Source organism: Monopterus albus, unplaced genomic scaffold (genome assembly GCF_001952655.1).
Source record: "Monopterus albus unplaced genomic scaffold, M_albus_1.0 scaffold15.1, whole genome shotgun sequence".
NCBI classification, from domain to species: Eukaryota; Metazoa; Chordata; class Actinopteri; order Synbranchiformes; family Synbranchidae; genus Monopterus; species Monopterus albus.
The window spans coordinates 1970994-1987432 of NW_018127895.1; the positions used below are offsets into that span (position 1 = coordinate 1970994).

The 16439-nt window shown below is 39.5% G+C and overlaps 1 protein-coding gene across 1 annotated transcript in view; it reads right to left on the reverse strand.

Moving 5' to 3' along the window:
- Positions 1-4349: 4349 nt before the first annotated feature.
- Positions 4350-16439, reverse strand: part of nr3c2 (nuclear receptor subfamily 3, group C, member 2) — a 71904-nt gene continuing 59814 nt past the window's right edge. Inside the window, exons 8-9 of the mRNA XM_020591756.1 lie at positions 9862-10019; positions 4350-9210 (exon numbers count right to left, since the gene is read on the reverse strand). Coding sequence (XP_020447412.1) covers positions 9055-9210; positions 9862-10019 — 314 coding nt within the window. The 3' untranslated portion in view covers positions 4350-9054. The remainder of the gene's footprint in view (positions 9211-9861; positions 10020-16439) is intronic.

Sequence of the window (16439 nt, forward strand, 5' to 3'; positions counted from 1 at the left end):
CCCAAATGGAAATACTTATGGACAAGTTATCATATTCATGGGGGAAAGTATGCAGAAGATGCATGCAACTCACAGTAGAGCCATGTTTATCTAAATTCTCTCAAGCAAGTGACTGAACTGGTTGGCAGGTAGACGTAGTGCATGTGCAGGCATGTTTTTTTGTTCAAATTTCCTTTGGTCAAGCATTCACAGGAATTTCAGCTTTGTATTTCCAGAATGGGTTTGCACTTATAATGCCCTGCTGTATACAGAGATGCTGTAATGTCTAAACATCCAGGTGACTTTGTAGCAGCAGCAGCAGCAGCAGAGTTTGAGTGTCTCCCTGTTGAAGGCCTCACTCTCTCCACTGTCCAGTTGTACACAGTATCCATGAGGTCCCAAGTCAAAGGACGACGACTTAGAAACTGTATGAAGGCTGTAGCTTTTAACCCTATTGACAGTGATGCAGTCAAATTAGTTTTCAGTTGCTAAAGATTTTGAGATTGCCTCCGTGCCTTATTCACCAGAACATCTGCTGTAAATGTCTGGAACAGGTGTGTATGAAACTGACTTGAAGTGTCAACTGCTTTTACTTGTAAAATATTGCATTTATTTCAAGAATATTCAAATTGAGACAGTGCTATTGTAATTTAATTTTATTTAGTTGTCACATTGATTGCATGACTTTTAGATTTGAACTACACTGTACTGTTTTGTTCCTGGTGCACGCCTTCACAGAAACGCATCGAAACGCCTCTTTGATGCCCGATGAACCTCTCGTGTTAATTACCAACATCAGACACGTTCAACGGAGGTAAATTTAAATGGATAGTAATTGCTGAAGCCAAGTGTTTGTCAAATGATCTGTTTTGTGTTTTTAAAAGCTTCTTTTAAACGTTGCTCAGTTTTCTCTGAGCAAAGAAATGACACTGCTGCAAAGCTGAAATTTTTAGTTCATTTTATCGTCACCTTAAATGGAATGTGATTATAAATCAACATTTTATTAACAATAAGGCCACGAAATGCAGTATTTAAGTTGTACGTACGCTCACTACAGTATGTGACCTGAAAAAGTTGTGACTGCCAAGTATTTTGTACAGATCTCCAGTAAGTGATGGATAGGTCTTGAGCTTTCATTCAGATTGGTTTTACCATCTATGTACATCCCATTACGTTCCATCCCTCAGCTGTCCAACAAGACACTTTAATTTTTCTGAGAGCTTTGGTTCACCAGATTGTGTTTTCAGTTGCGAATGCAATAATTTCAAGACATTGATTTATGGCATTTGTAAAGGGCCTTGACTTCTTTCATTTTTATATGTTTGGATATGCTCTTGATCGATGTAAAACAAATAAAGCTTCTTTTTTTGTTGTTCTTTACTGAGTTATATGTTGTTGCCATGAAATAAATGTGATAAATGATAACTTAAAATTTAACTGACTGAGGCATGAAAAAAACTTTTACAAACATTATTTCGGGTATGGATTTTACATGGTATTAGACGGTAAGATATTAGTTTTCCAAAGTAAGACTGACATTAACCCATACGCACCAAAGAAAAATAAAGGAAAGCACTGAAGCCACAGTTTTGGCCACATACGAAGAGTTACTGTATAATAACAGTCTTCTGTTTGAATTTAAAATTTGGGAGGGAAATTTGTCTAGTTTTACCAAACTGAAATTGAGCGCTGTCTAAATTTTGATGACTCATCATTGTGTCACTGAGAAGGCCCACAGTTTCCCCACAGAGTCTAAGAATAAAGTGCAGCCAATACTGTTACAGAGAGCCATGCAGTGTAATGTAAGCCTTCCTCCTCACATTGACCTACACTGGCCCGTCTGACTAAAAGCTACTTCCAAAATAACTTTCCAAAAGAGGATCAAAAATAGATGGTAATCTCTTACAGAGGAAAACGGTAATCCACCTCCCTGATCCATTAAAGTCTCAGCCTCATGCATGTTAATTCTTAGACTACATCTGCATAATTACCACACCAAATGGCCTCCAGACTCAGGGCTTTGACCTCGGTTACGTAATTACCATCAGTTCACCACACATTCAGCTCTCCATTGAATGTCCCTATGCACTTTTTAAAAATATAAACAACCAGATTGTCCACCATTTAAAAAAAAAAATGTAAAGGTTGGAACTGTGATTTCTGTGGAACACATATGTCCACCAGCTCCCTGAAGCTGGTGGACACACCAGCAGGCATGATGATTACATAATAAAAAGAGCCAGGGCTAATGAGATGAGCTAAATATTTCCCCACTATCACCGAACCCCCTCCATCCACCCCTTGGGGTCCTTCCTCATCTTCCCTCTGCCAGAATACTGCTGAATCATAGACACATCTACCCTGGCTGCCTCTCACACTGCTGTGGACTGTCAGTCAAAAAGCCCTGTTGTTGTGTTTGCCTTCATTTTTTTCCTATATCTGCTGCCTACCTGTCTGTCTCTCATGAGCATTTAAAACTTTTCTCTGCATCTGTCCTCCTCACCTTCCTTTTTCCTTTTCTTCTTCTGCTCCTCAGTTAGTGCTTCACTTCTTCTCTGCTGCTCTAATGGTAATTTATTTATGAAATCAATTGAGCTCCATACATTTATTTTTCCTCCCAAGTTTCCTACTATAATGACCAATAGTGGTAATCTGGGTGGGTCAGGTTTAGTGAGGCCTTTGGTATCATTGGTGCAGGTTGCATTACCTGTCCTTGCATTATGCATCAGTCAGTCACCTTGTTGATTATAGTAGGTGTGTTTGAGTAAAACTTGACATGGACGTTCATTTCTTTGGCCTTGTGCCAGCTGTCCTCTACAGCCTTGATGCAGTGTCCTTCATAGTTCCATATCATGACTCAGATCAATACGGTGTAGCAGTTAACCTGTTACTAACTGTAGCCCTTTTCAGACATGAACTGAGACCCTGAATTTATCTAGACATTACCTGAAGGGGCTGTATGTGAGAACACAAATGTCCAAGTCAGTCAACCCGGACATTAAGCAGACTTTATCGTGCCAGCTCCCTCGTGCAAAGTCTGTGTAATGTCTGAGTGAGCCAGAGTGAGCCCATGTGAGAAAACAGCTATGTATAGTTATAGTCTGGAGTATTTACATGGAGCTAGTGGGCGTGTTGATGACATTCTATGATGTGACCAAGAATACAAACATCCGATGGTGAAGACACATGATGAGATTCAGGAACTGTCTTTAAGTGCCAGCGTCAGAACTGTTAGATGAATTTAAGGAACTTTAAAATTTATGACCAAATTACAAACCGGCCACCTGACCACATCTTCTCCCGCCTCCTTCATGCTCTAGGGTTCGTCCTACATGTGTGAAAGGGCAACTCTGGACAAAGTCTGGACCTGGCATTGTCTGGAGTTCATGTGTGAAATGTGCTTTACAGTGTGTGGAAATTGCACTATTTTCATTATTTCCTGTCTTCATCTGGTTCCTTCAGAGTGCAGAGCTTCTGAAATATAATCATAATACGACTTGATGAATTATTGGGGCTGAAAACTGAGTGGGAATTTGGAGAAAAGTGAATTTCAAACATAAAGGAGAGAGTGTAGAGAGAAAAAACCCTCAGCTCAGAAAGTGGGACACAGAAGCCGCCATGTGCGCGGGTGCAGCCGTGAAATCAGCCTGATCCAATAGATTCTGTTTATCTGGCACAACTACAAGTGAAAGCAATTGGAAATCTGGGGGAGATTTGGAGAGGGCTGTGGATTCGGAGAGAGAGAAAAAAATGAGCAAAAGTAATACTGTCTGCTCTACAGTCTGGCAAAGCAGGCGTGTTTTCAGATCAGCCTTTATCAAGGTTAATGGTGATTTTTCTCCGCAGGAGTCATTTTACTGTAAAACTCTCATCCTTGCATGTTTTATCTCAGTCATTTTCAGTTTCTCTCCCTCTTCATCTCCTCTCCCTGTGACTACTGTACCTACTGCTGCTCCAAATCATTACCGCTTTCCATGCTAACTCGGTGTTTTTGGCTCATTATCCTTCTTGTCCACTAAATCCAGCTGCTGTGACTTCATCCAGATCAAAAAACCCCTTTTTTTTTTTTTTTTTTTAAAGGAACCTAGCTTTTGCTTCATAATACAGTTTTAATCACACATACTGTACAGCACATACATACTTAAACATTAATTATATCACATCAGCTTGTCAATTTAACAGTTTTATTAGAATTTTGCAATAGTTCTGCAAACACAGGTATGGCATCAAGATAGACTGGTTTCAAAGGTGTTTTTGTTGGTTTATGTTGAAGGATGTATACTGTATGTTTGCTGGATAGTTGCTGAGAAATATTGTACAAAGCATCTGAATAAAAAGTCATTTTTAAAAAAAATATACTGCCATGGCTGTGGGGATATGGCTTAGTCTCTCTACACCCGATTAAGCACTGTGAACAGAAAATGTCAATGATGTGACTCCACATACAGTACGGCAGTACGGTGACGCGATAGTGTACTGTGAAACAGCAGTTGGACATAATCTGAGCCATTCATGCATAAAAGGAGAGTTCATTTAGAAGGGGACAGCTTTGAAGATAACAGTGCTTTCTTGCATAGGGGAAAGGTTTTTATTTATTGTTTACAGTAAGCAGTGATAGATGACCATTAATAAACTGTTCATTAATCTTGTTCTTTTAATGGAGTAGTTTCAACATTTTGAGGCTACAGCCAGGATACAGTTCGCTTAGCTTTGCATTAGGCCTGGAGATGGGGAAACAATGAACCTGCTAACCAAATCTGCCTACCAGCACCTCAGAAGCTCACTACAACATGTTATAGCTCATTGGTTTAGTTCATACAAAGACAGAATTAAAAATGAATAGTTGTGGTTTTACAGCAGGGAGACTCAGTCTGGCACATACTGTAACAAGTTCCATGTGGATTAAACAAGGATTAAACTGGCTAGGTGTTTTTTTTGTTTGTTTTGTTTTGTTTGGTTAAGCATTTTTTAACTATGCTAACAGTCTCCTAATGTCTCACATCTAATGCACAGACTTGAAAGTTGTATTGATCTTCTCATCTAATTGTTGGAGGGAAAAATGTCCAACTATTCCTTTTTTAATAGCCAAAGAATTTTAATGGCCAGCAGTCAACTCCTATACATCCAGAGGGTGGAGGGGTCAAACGGGGGCTTGATGACATCATTATTTTGTGTCCACAAAGTTTGTTTTCAAACTGAAAAGTCAAGAACTTTCTCCCATGTATCCTGGTTTCAATAGTGTGTGACTTCTTGATTTTATTGTGGTGCTCATCAACAATACCACCATTGTTTAGGAGACCATTTCAACAGCAACAATTCAAGGATCCATCACTTGATACTGTACATCTTGTTACAAAATAAGAAATGTTTTTTTCATTATTCTTATTTTTTTTTTTTGCCACGTGAACAATGATACAAAAAGTTTAAAAAAGATGCCAAATCAAAGAACTTTACTTAATAAGAAGATAATAAATGTACTCTCTCTAACATTCAGGTAGTAGGTTCCATAAGTCTCTCACAATGTATTATACATTCATTTCCCTATTTGGCCCTTTCTGGTACCGACCCTAACTATAAACTCTTTGTCATCCAACACACAGAACATGGCGAGTGAGAAACACATAGTTTTTTTTTTTCTCAATATTTCAACAAGATGGTTAAAGTAGAAATGTCTTATACTATACTCAACATAAGGACTTGCTATATTATTTACAATATATACTGTAAAACTGTAAATCAGGTGAGATAAAAAGGCACAAGTTTCCCTTTTTTAAATACAATGTAAACATCTCATCAAAAAGCATGCATTAACATTTCATTTTACAAAAAGGATATCATTTTAGACAAAGTACTTAAATATTGTTTTCCAGCAAAATATAATTCTCTCAAAAATACTTTCCCATTCATCCTGTGAACCTTTAGACTGTTTTGTATTCCTTAAAAATGACAAAAAAGGGGCAAAAAATAATAATAAATCAGTAAGAGATTAGCTTAAGAGTCCTTCACAATTTGAGCACAGTAATGCACAACAAAGACAGATTGTGAAATGAGGCCTTTCTGATCAGGAATGAAAATCACTTGGGTTGGGAGGGTTATTAATATTTTCTTTTGACCCAGCCCTGTTTTAGGTAAAAGTGCAACACCCTCTTCCCATTTCTCAATCTAACACGCTGATAGCAACATACAGTAATGAAACAGTGAAAATACAGTCTGTTTCTTAATTTTGATTAAAGCGCTGCTTATAAAAGCCACCAAATGAGTGAACTGGGCCCGGGCGCCAGCTCAGTATCTTATATAATTTTGAAATGAGAAACGTTTGAAACCATTTACTGTATATACAATGGACAATGGCGTCACCACTTCCGTACACTATGAAAAAGTGAAGCCAAAATATCATGAATATGGCGGCTACCATCTGGCTTTTTACAACAGACTCTGCACAGTAGCGACTAGAAGTGGAATGACGGCATCAAACTGCCAATCTAAGCTGTCAAATCAACCGAAACATGCCCCTTTTTATATCATCAAATAGCTAAAAACAAACTTATCGAGAAAAATGACCACTTCTACTTTGGGAAAGATTTTTTGACTTTTGAGTTTTTTAGTGTGGCTGATGTCCCATCCACTAACATGGAAGAGGCAGGATTTATGATATATAGCGCAACCAGCACCCAGAGGGGTGATCAACTTGCGGGAGCTGTCAGCCTGTCCATTGTTTTTACAGTCAGTGGTTGAAACACACTGCTCTGTTCTTCCAACAAATATAGACCTCCTCCCTTGAACAACAAATAAAAATACACAACGATACCTAATGACAGTTGTGATCTTCCCGCCTACCATTTCTCTCTCTTTGTACACCAACTGTCACACAGTTTCCACCACAGAAACGACCTAACTGAGCAGCAAAACACCGTCATTATGAGAGTTGAGGCCATATATATAGTGTACAGGGCACAACCACCCAGCTGTGCTGATGATGTCATGTTTTCTAACTTTAGGCTGGGTGACCATGCAGAAAGTCTTTACCCGCATCATCACAGTTGCTTATCAAAACAGACCTACTAACTGCACTAATGCCTCATTTCACATTGCATCTCCTCTGTGCAAATCTAAATGTGGAATTAGGATACATCTAATCCTATAACATAAATGCATATAATACCCATGCTAAAAATAGCAGATCAACTATGCACATGTTTGCTAGGAAGAAAAAAAAACACAAACTTAAGCTATACTTGCTCCATACACACATGTAAATACACACTCACAAGACACACACATAAAAACAAAAACATGCCCCCACTGTTTTACCGCCCCAGTGACTCCTTCGCTTTTCAGTAGCATCATAGTAGTGTTCCACAACCTCCCAGACCCAGTGGGGTGTGAGACAAGTTAATGGTCCAGATGACTGGGCCTACCATAGCTAAAATAGTAATAGTTGGTCCAAAGATAAGAGAAAGGAAATAAACTCAGTTAAGATAGGTGATCATACCAGCAGTTCTTCATCAAGCATTCATCGACATGTACCTCAAAACATCTTCTGTACAACAGCTGAATAGAATGTGTCTATGTTGTTAATACCTGTACATATTTGCCTGGTTTTCATACATAGCAATTTGCTGAAAGCACTGCAGAGTAATGCTCCAATTTAGGATTATATCAACTTTACAGAGTATGTGTTTAAACTGTATGTCCATATAGTGTATTGTATGGACTGACAACAAGTTACTGTACATATTATATTTTGCCTGGCTTTTTAGAAATGAAGCACCTTAATGTAAAATAACTGGCTTCTCAAAAACTAAACCTTTGCAACACGTTTATAAAATGCTTGTTTCATTATTTCTGGGAAGAGTAGATAAGTGTTGGTTCACAAAGGGCTGGTTTTGCTTCATTGTGAGTAAAAACAGACATTTGGACAGCTGCTCTGGAGATAACACAAATGACAGCAATTACTATGGATGCACCTCAGTCAAATCCATCAGCAGCAGGCTCTGTTGAAACCGTTTCTGTAAATGTGTGATGTTTTCCATCCTGCAGCAATCCTGACCATTTTTGCACAAATGTAAAATCACTCGTCACTACTATCTTAATTCTTCACCACAATGCCTAAAATAGTGACTTAATAATGATGTCAGTGCTTCACGTGCAAGCTTTCTTTTACACAAGAGACACATTTCAAGACAACTTTAGATTTGGACTTTTGCATATTAGTTTTGATTGTTTTCTTCATATTTGGATTTTAAAAAACCCAGTATGTTAATGTTAATGATGGCTCTTATGACACCGATTGAGATTCAAACTTGGACTTCTTAGATTTAATGTAATCATTCAGCATATGACGACACTTGTATAGATAGCCCTTGGAATATATTTAGATAGACCTTTAGCCTTACAGTCTAGAATTTCTGTGCCTCCTCATAATGTCCTTTGCCCTGTAGTCCTGCAGCATGTTGCTACACTGCAAAGCAAAATCTAAGTATTGGCATATTTTTTTCATAGTGCTATTATTTACGAAAGACTGCATAAGCCAAGTTAATATTTGCAAAATAGTTTTAAGTAGATTTGTAAGGGAATCTGATTTTAGTGCATGTGGAGTGCATCTGTGCATTTGTGTGAAGGCATGTGGACAACATGTTTTTCAACTCCCCTCTACATGTGTGTGAATGTGTGCGTGCATATGTGCATTAGTGAACATATCTGTCGCATCCTAAGAAGTGTATGGCTTTATCTCCATAGAAAATACTGTTATCGTCTTTGGGGCAGGGGGCACAGGGGGTACTTCAGGATGCCTTGTCACATTTGCCACAAGTCGTTCTCTGCATGTCGTGCTCGACTTCACAAACTATTCACAGCTCTGACCCGCTCGCGGTGATGGCAGAGTGAAATCCTTCTCCCCTTTTTCCTCTGCCACCATGTCACTTAACTTTCCCATCCGAGATGAGGATGCTGGCATACTGGGTGACAGGGTGCAGGCCAACTGGTCAGGCCTTCTTTGCACATTTTCTCTTCCTTGAACATTTGCTTCCCCTCTTCCAGTTATTAATACCACATGTGTCCCAATTGTTCAGTGAGTCACTTCTTGTGGAAGTAGATTGTGTGAGTGAGGCCTGACTCCACCTTTGTTATCTGGTCACTGATGATCTCCACCAACATTTCAGGGAACTCCACCTTCAGGGCCTGGGACTCACGAAAGGTGTAAAAACAGAAGTCCAACAGGTTCCCCACCAGCTGGAAAATAGAAACAAAATTGAACGAGAAGTTAGAGCGTTTTAAATTGCCTATTCGTTTGTTTAAAAAAAAAAAAACAGCTGACCCCTTTTCCATTCTTATCAGCTCTCTACCTGGGGCACCAATAATTTATTCTCTGGGCAAACTCCCTTTTACAGAAGCACTAATCCTGTTCACTCAGTCATTAGGGTAAGTGAATTCTGACCATCTGACCTTTTGGGTCCTACATTGTCATTATGCCACATAATGGTTGACCCGTGCATAAAAAAAGAACACTGACTTAGCACATTTTCACAGTGACCACCGCACACTCTGATCCAATAAACAGAGAACTAGCATTGATCGTCCTCTGTTCTAATCACCAATACAGTCTGGTCACCACCTCCTCCCAAATAACCTTCCCCTTAGGGAGAGATTAGGATGCAATAGTCCTTATTCCAAGCCACAGCACCACTGAACTGCTAAGTAAATTCAAATCCACTCTTCTGCCATTTTACTCTAAATATTTCTGGTGATATTAGAGGCCCAAAATGCCAGTGGACACCCTGCTCTGTATGTGATGGTATGAGATAAAGAGGGGCTGCCAAGGGAAACCTGTGTTATACTGTAGGCAACTGGCACATGGAAGGTAGATAAAGCAAGGGTACTTACATCATGCATGGCATCTAGTAGCTTGGTGAGCTGGAAGAAGCGCTGCCAGGTTTGGCCGGAGCTGTTGGTTGCTTTTCCCACTGAACGTCGTAGCTCCTTAATGTAATTAACCCTCATCTCTTCGAACGCTGCCTGGTTTTTCAGACCCTCTTTGGGAACTGGAAACCAACAAATACCACTGTCATCAGTTGGACTGGATAAGAGGAAAACAATACTGATGTACATGTTACTGATCTAAAAAAATAAAACGTTGGATTTTAAATTACATGAGTTTTATGCATAGCGTGCATATAGAAATGACAAAAATGTGTTGGCCATTTGACTCAGTTGGCAGGAAATCATATGAAATATCAATGCACAATTCAAGCAAAAAGCATTTTATCCAGTTTACATGTTTAGCATACCTCATTTAGTGCATGAACATTTTCTGAAGTATTTATACAAACTGCCCTTTTTTGTGCATCCGCACTGCAGGGACTGAGAACGATAATAGTTTTTAAAACACCATTTTGAGGGACTTCTTAGCTCCTACTTCAGGGTATGTACTCTCTAAGCACAGTAGGAACCGTGGGTGATGTATGTGTACATTGACCTCACCACTGCTAACTGCCATTTTTAAAAACCATGTTAGCCATATAAACAATAGCAATCAACAGCCATCACCAGCGGCACGGGGAGGTGAGGTCCGCCAACAGAAACCTCTGTGGAGGGTTAGTGTCTTATTATATAATTCACGTTAGCAGCATATAAAGAAAGTTCTTAACAATAATATAATGTCGCTATGTGTTAACCGTTGCAAGCGTTCCTACTGTTAGTAAGACTACAAATAGAAAAGAAGCCTATGAAGGTATGCAGTTCTTGGGGGAGCTCCCCAGAGGGGTAGTCCCTAGAACTAAGTCTGTATAACTGTTTGGTGTGAAAGCACCTAAAGATAACATGGCGTTATCTATAACAAGAAGAAAGCACTGTAGTGATTTTATCTATAGGTATCTATAACATAGATAACCCAAGTTACTAAATGATTGTGATTATTGTCCTGTCTTGAGTAAGAGTCAAGTCTGAGCTAATTTTCCCACGATACTGATGAGTAGGAACAAATGTCCACCTATGTTGTAGGAAGTCCCAAGATATGGTACACTTTAAAAAATGGTTGGCAAATGCACATTAAACACAAATTGCTGTTAGGGGACTAAGCCATAACCACCAGTGTGTTACTTTAATGCAGAAATGTGCAACTTGGTAAAAGGTAATTAGAGGTACTCAGTGAATTACGCTCTGACTCCCACGCCTTTTTGCCTTTTTTTAAATTTTATTTTTGTGACACTTTTCCAGTGTTGGCGACCCAAGCCTATTTAGCAACTCTTTACAAGCACTCTCACCATTTCAAGTGGTAATTAATTTTCATGTTTAACCACTGATTCACAGAAGATGACTGATATACTGGAAGGCTTTGATTAAAAGTTATCTCAGCAATAGTGACAACAAAAAGGGGAACAACAGTGCTTACATCTATTAAAGAGCTTAATTATGTTGTCAACCAAACCCCCTTCATAGTACAGACTGTTCAAAAACCAGAGCTGTTAAGTGACTATAATCTTCATTCACATAATGATTTGGATGGTTGCATCAATGCACTTAAAACAAAAAGACGGTCTAATTGGAGAGATTCAGGCACATGTGACAAACGAGATCCAGTAACTGCAACATGAGGATGCTTCGGATTGTCTGCAGTATCTCTTTCTCTCACTCTTTCTCCCTGTGCAGAAGAACAAAGTCACAGATATGGGAGTCTGCCAGAGCTCTTAAATGACATTCAGTCACTGGCTACCAGATTAAGAAGCACCTCGCTTCTCAGAGAGCACACCTTAAATCAGTCTGAGGGAACGCCTTCAGTTGTCCTTTAGCCAAGACAGGATAAGACGATAGATACTGTGAGAAGTTTGTCAGCCATTCGAGACTTTTCCATACCGTTCATACCAAATTAGCTATGCCTTTTGTGTTTCTAGGGGTATTAGGCCATTTTAGGCAGTGCTGCAAATCAAAGAGCAGGACTATTTCATGGAAATATAAATTTGGTGAAATACTATACCTTGATTTGTCAAGGTATCTTTGGTTATTTATAGATATAGTTCATTAGGTACACCTGCCTAAAACTAAAGAATAATAACCTTAATGAATACAACAGTCCTCCAATAAATCCTCCCTTTTTGATAGTGTTAATGTTCAGTTTTTGATGAAACAGTTTTCAAAAGGTGCTGATTCAACAGTAAGGTCATTTTTGGAAGACGTATGGGGTTATACTGACAGGCACTTCTGTTATTTTGTCCAACCCATTTATATCAATGAGGTCAGACCAAGAACAAATGCAGCAAATTCTCACATTTGATAAGCTGAAAGGAGGCAATGTCTGGCTTTTTGTTTTAAAAACTACTTAAACTATCAATCATGATCAGCTCATTGTCACATCTCTGCACATGCATCAATAAAACACTATCGTTTTCTGCAGTAAGAGCCACCTGTATAAAATAGCCTTTAGTCAGTCATGTTTCACCAGAGGTCAAAGAAGTTCCCAGTACAGCTATTGACAACTGCTGTCATCACCAAGGGCTCAGTGACCAGAAGAACCTTCTGCATTGACAGCATGGCTAAATATGTCGGGATTTGCCGTTGGCTTTAATGTCTCATACGTTTCTTTAGCACTTTGGAAACCTTACAAAAATACCCTTCATAGCACGTGACATTCTGAGCCCTCATGGTTTAAACTAAACTAAATCATGTACCTCCTTCAGTGTTTTTGAGTATCAGTAATGCCTCACGTAAAGCAAAACCACTTAGTAGAAAAAAACAGCAAATGGCAGGAGCTGTCTGAGTTCTGCAGAATGAATAGCCATAGGCAGGAGCCGACTTCTTGTCAGTTAGAATTGCATCATTTTGGTGAACAGAGCATTGTACTGTAGTTCAATAACTGAAAATGTGTGTTTTCTGCCTCTCTCCCGTGCTTTCTTTCTGTATCCTCCTATGTAACTCTCTTCATCATACTTTGATGCAAAAACACCTTCGGGTATGACACATGAAGCTGAGGAAAACAGATGAAAACAGGCTGGACCCTGGTGTGGAGGCTGTGGTTTCTTTGCTTTATTTCATGGCTGATATGATGAGAATGTGCTGAAACCCAGGGCCACATTTGGCTTTTTTGTTTTTTCTCCCACTGATCCACACGCACCCTGATTAAATGGTCTTATACTTGTATAGCACCTTTCTATGCTTTTACAGCACACTCAAAGCGCTTTCACATTATTCTGCCATTCACCCATTTGCACTCCCAAGCACTCACACACCGGTGACACCGGTTCAGTGTCTTGCTCAAGGACACCTCAACATGTTGACTGGACAAGCCGGGAATCGAACCGCTAATCCTCCAGTTAGGAAACAACCCGCTCTACCTCCTGAGCCACAGCCGCCCCCAAATTAGAAACTGATTAGAAACTGACCTGGCATTTTAGGGGCGTTACCATGACTGGCTCAAAAATGGGGCATTTATACCACAGTAATTGGTGTCAAAGAGATTTTTTGCTGCAGATATACAGCCCTTTGAACTAGGCTACATATCTTATGTGGAGTCCAGCTGTATTATTATGTATACCACAAGACCGGAAAAGCTCTTTGTCTCTTACGCCTACTGTAAATTAAAGAGACAGACATAACTCATGCAGCTAGGAGATGCCATTAACATGCATGTTGTTAAAGGACATGCAGTTTCCTGCTCTAGGTTGCTGGTGCATACCTAACTGACAGGGCGACTCTCGGTTTTGATTTAACTATTTGCTTGGAAATTCCACAATGATACATCACTACAGTAACAGACGAGTGAAGTTTTACTGTTGTCCGACAGGAAAATTTACTTTCAACATGACCAACAAGGACGACTGGTTACTGAATGTGATTAGAATAAAAATGATTACAGTACTTTAAGCTGTGTAAAGCAGGCTTATGTGTAATTAACTGTAAAATGTCACACAAAACACACTCATCATATTGTTAAAAACACTGTGCACTTGCCCCCATCTGGAATGAGGCTCAGCAATCATTTCAGAGAAAGGCAAGAAGGCAGGTTAGAAACTAACGAATGAGATAATCTAGGAATACTATCTGCGCCTGTGCAGAGATGAGGAGTGTAACTGGTCTGAGAGGGCCACTGCCCCAGTACCAAATCTAAACAGGGTCATGAGACACCGCAGGCTCAGTGAAACCTTAGCCAAGGTCAGAGAGGAAACACAGTCCTCCTCTCTTTTCTCTTTATCCCTCTTTCCTCCTTTCTTTCACTTGTTCTTCCTACACAGACATTTTCAAACCAGCCCAAAGGCACATGCACTCAGTGACTTCATAGTACTTGCTCAGCTGACAAGTTCTGACAACTCTTCTGTAAACATTTCTGCCTCTACTCCTTCTACAAGGCCCTAGCATTATCTCTCAATGAACTGTAACTAACATAGCTTCCTACTGTGCCCCAGAAAATTCAAAGATGAACATTTTTCAAATTATTCACAAGTGTTTTTGCTGAACCTCCATATAATACACTTACTCCATTATGAGGACCCTGAAATTGGGAGCTACAGGAATCTGTCTGCTGCACATTACAAATTAAGAGCTGATTATTTTCTTCTCTTTCCATCATATTTTATATTTTGACAAAATCCAATAGAGGAGAGCAGATTGAAGCATCTTAAATTCCCTCTTTAAATTCTGTATACCTGCTTCTTTTATCCACAACCTCTCCTTTAAAATTCCAGCCCAGATTTGAAGGAAGTGGAGAAAAATAGCAGGTCTTGGAGCACTGCCTGGTGCTTGACTGGCTTTTATTAAGTACAGCAGGGCTCTCTGGAAAACCTCCAGAGGACCAGCGAGGAGAGGAGAGGGGGGCCACAGCAACAGAAGGACCAGCTCTGCCACCCCCACCCCCTTTGTCTATTCTTTCTTTCTCCCTATAGCTATGCACCTGTCTGTTTCTCACCAACACTAACTCTCACTGTCAACATTCATCTGATCTCACTCTTTAAATTTCCCTTTTCTCAGTGTTCCTCCTCCTCTCTGCATTCTCCCTCTTCCTCATGTCTCCCAACATACAAGTCCAGCTAGAGCTCCCCTGCTTCCAGATGACTCAACACCACTGAGTTTATATCAGGGAAATTCTTTCACACTGCCTGTACCATATGTCACTGTACCATGAAGCCAAAACCCACTTTAATCTGACCAGAGAAATACTGATAGATGCATTTTTGTTCCTATGTACAGAATATACTACTGGAAGCCAATTGCTTATTTGTAAGGAGTCACAACTGGTTTATGCTTAAACAATGTATTGCATTTTTTCAGTTTTGTTTTTTGCATAAAATGATAATCGTGAAAGTAATCAATAACTACAGCTGTTAAATATATTTAGAGGAGAAAAAGTTCAGTATTTCTCTGAAATGTAGTGAAGTGAAAGTATCATATACTGGTATCTAAGTATAAAGTAGCAAAAAATTAATATACTGATTTTGATGTACATAAAATTATGCTTAAACCTGCATTAACTAAGATTTAGCACAAATTCAGAGAAATCAAGTAAAAAAAATGTCTAGAAGTGTTTTCTCCCCGCTGTACCAGCCCCCACCCCACTCTGCTATCTTCAGGCCTTGTGTTTATTTCTTGCCCTCTGTGGCCACTGCTGTTAAAATCCACTCCACACTTCTTAGATGGCCCCGCTGATACGAGGTTATAAGACGCATTTTTCAAATCAGTATGGCTCATTTCAAAGACAGGCCATAGAGGCTCCCTGTGCAGGACCCGTTATACCCAAGGGGCTGTAGCACACAAAGACTGCGACAAAGAACAAGGCAAAACCAGGGTTAACATCGGTTTGGCATGTTGGAGATGGAGAGCACTAAAAGCATCCAAAGGACAAAAATTTGATGCAGATGTGGTTTTCTTCCTTCTGGGTGTGTAAATACTGTAGCTGGCTAACATGTATATGTCGGCATCATTAGCAAGCTAATGTTAGCTTTTCAATTTGGTACCTTTGTATTGAATTATTGTGGTTGCAATTTGGAGTCGTTCCAACTGACTGCAGTGTCAGTGTTTTGTTGTCCAATTAACAGAAATGGCACGTTTTCCTGGATTAGCAAATGAAGTAGTTTTGCAAATATTTGCTCGGTTTTGGTCCAGTTTATGTTGGACATAACACAGCAGTCCATGTCATCAACACAACTAGAGAATTGGGAAGTTTTTCATTTATCAAACATGTAACATGAAATTTCCCTTGTTCCACATACAGCCCAAAGTTATGTGTGTCAAGTATGTAACATTGAACGTGCTGCAATAGTGGTTGGAACATTGGTACTGTGCCAGTATTATTGGGAAAAAACATTGCTGTGCATCATTCGCTAGTGATACTGTAGATACATCCACTACAAATAACATTAAACATAGTATGCATATCACTAAAATGTAAACCTCTTTATTTGACAGTGTGTCGCTGCAGGGCCACTGAAAACCATGGTCTCTTTAGGCTCTATTTTCTGTATACATTAGTTCTGGAG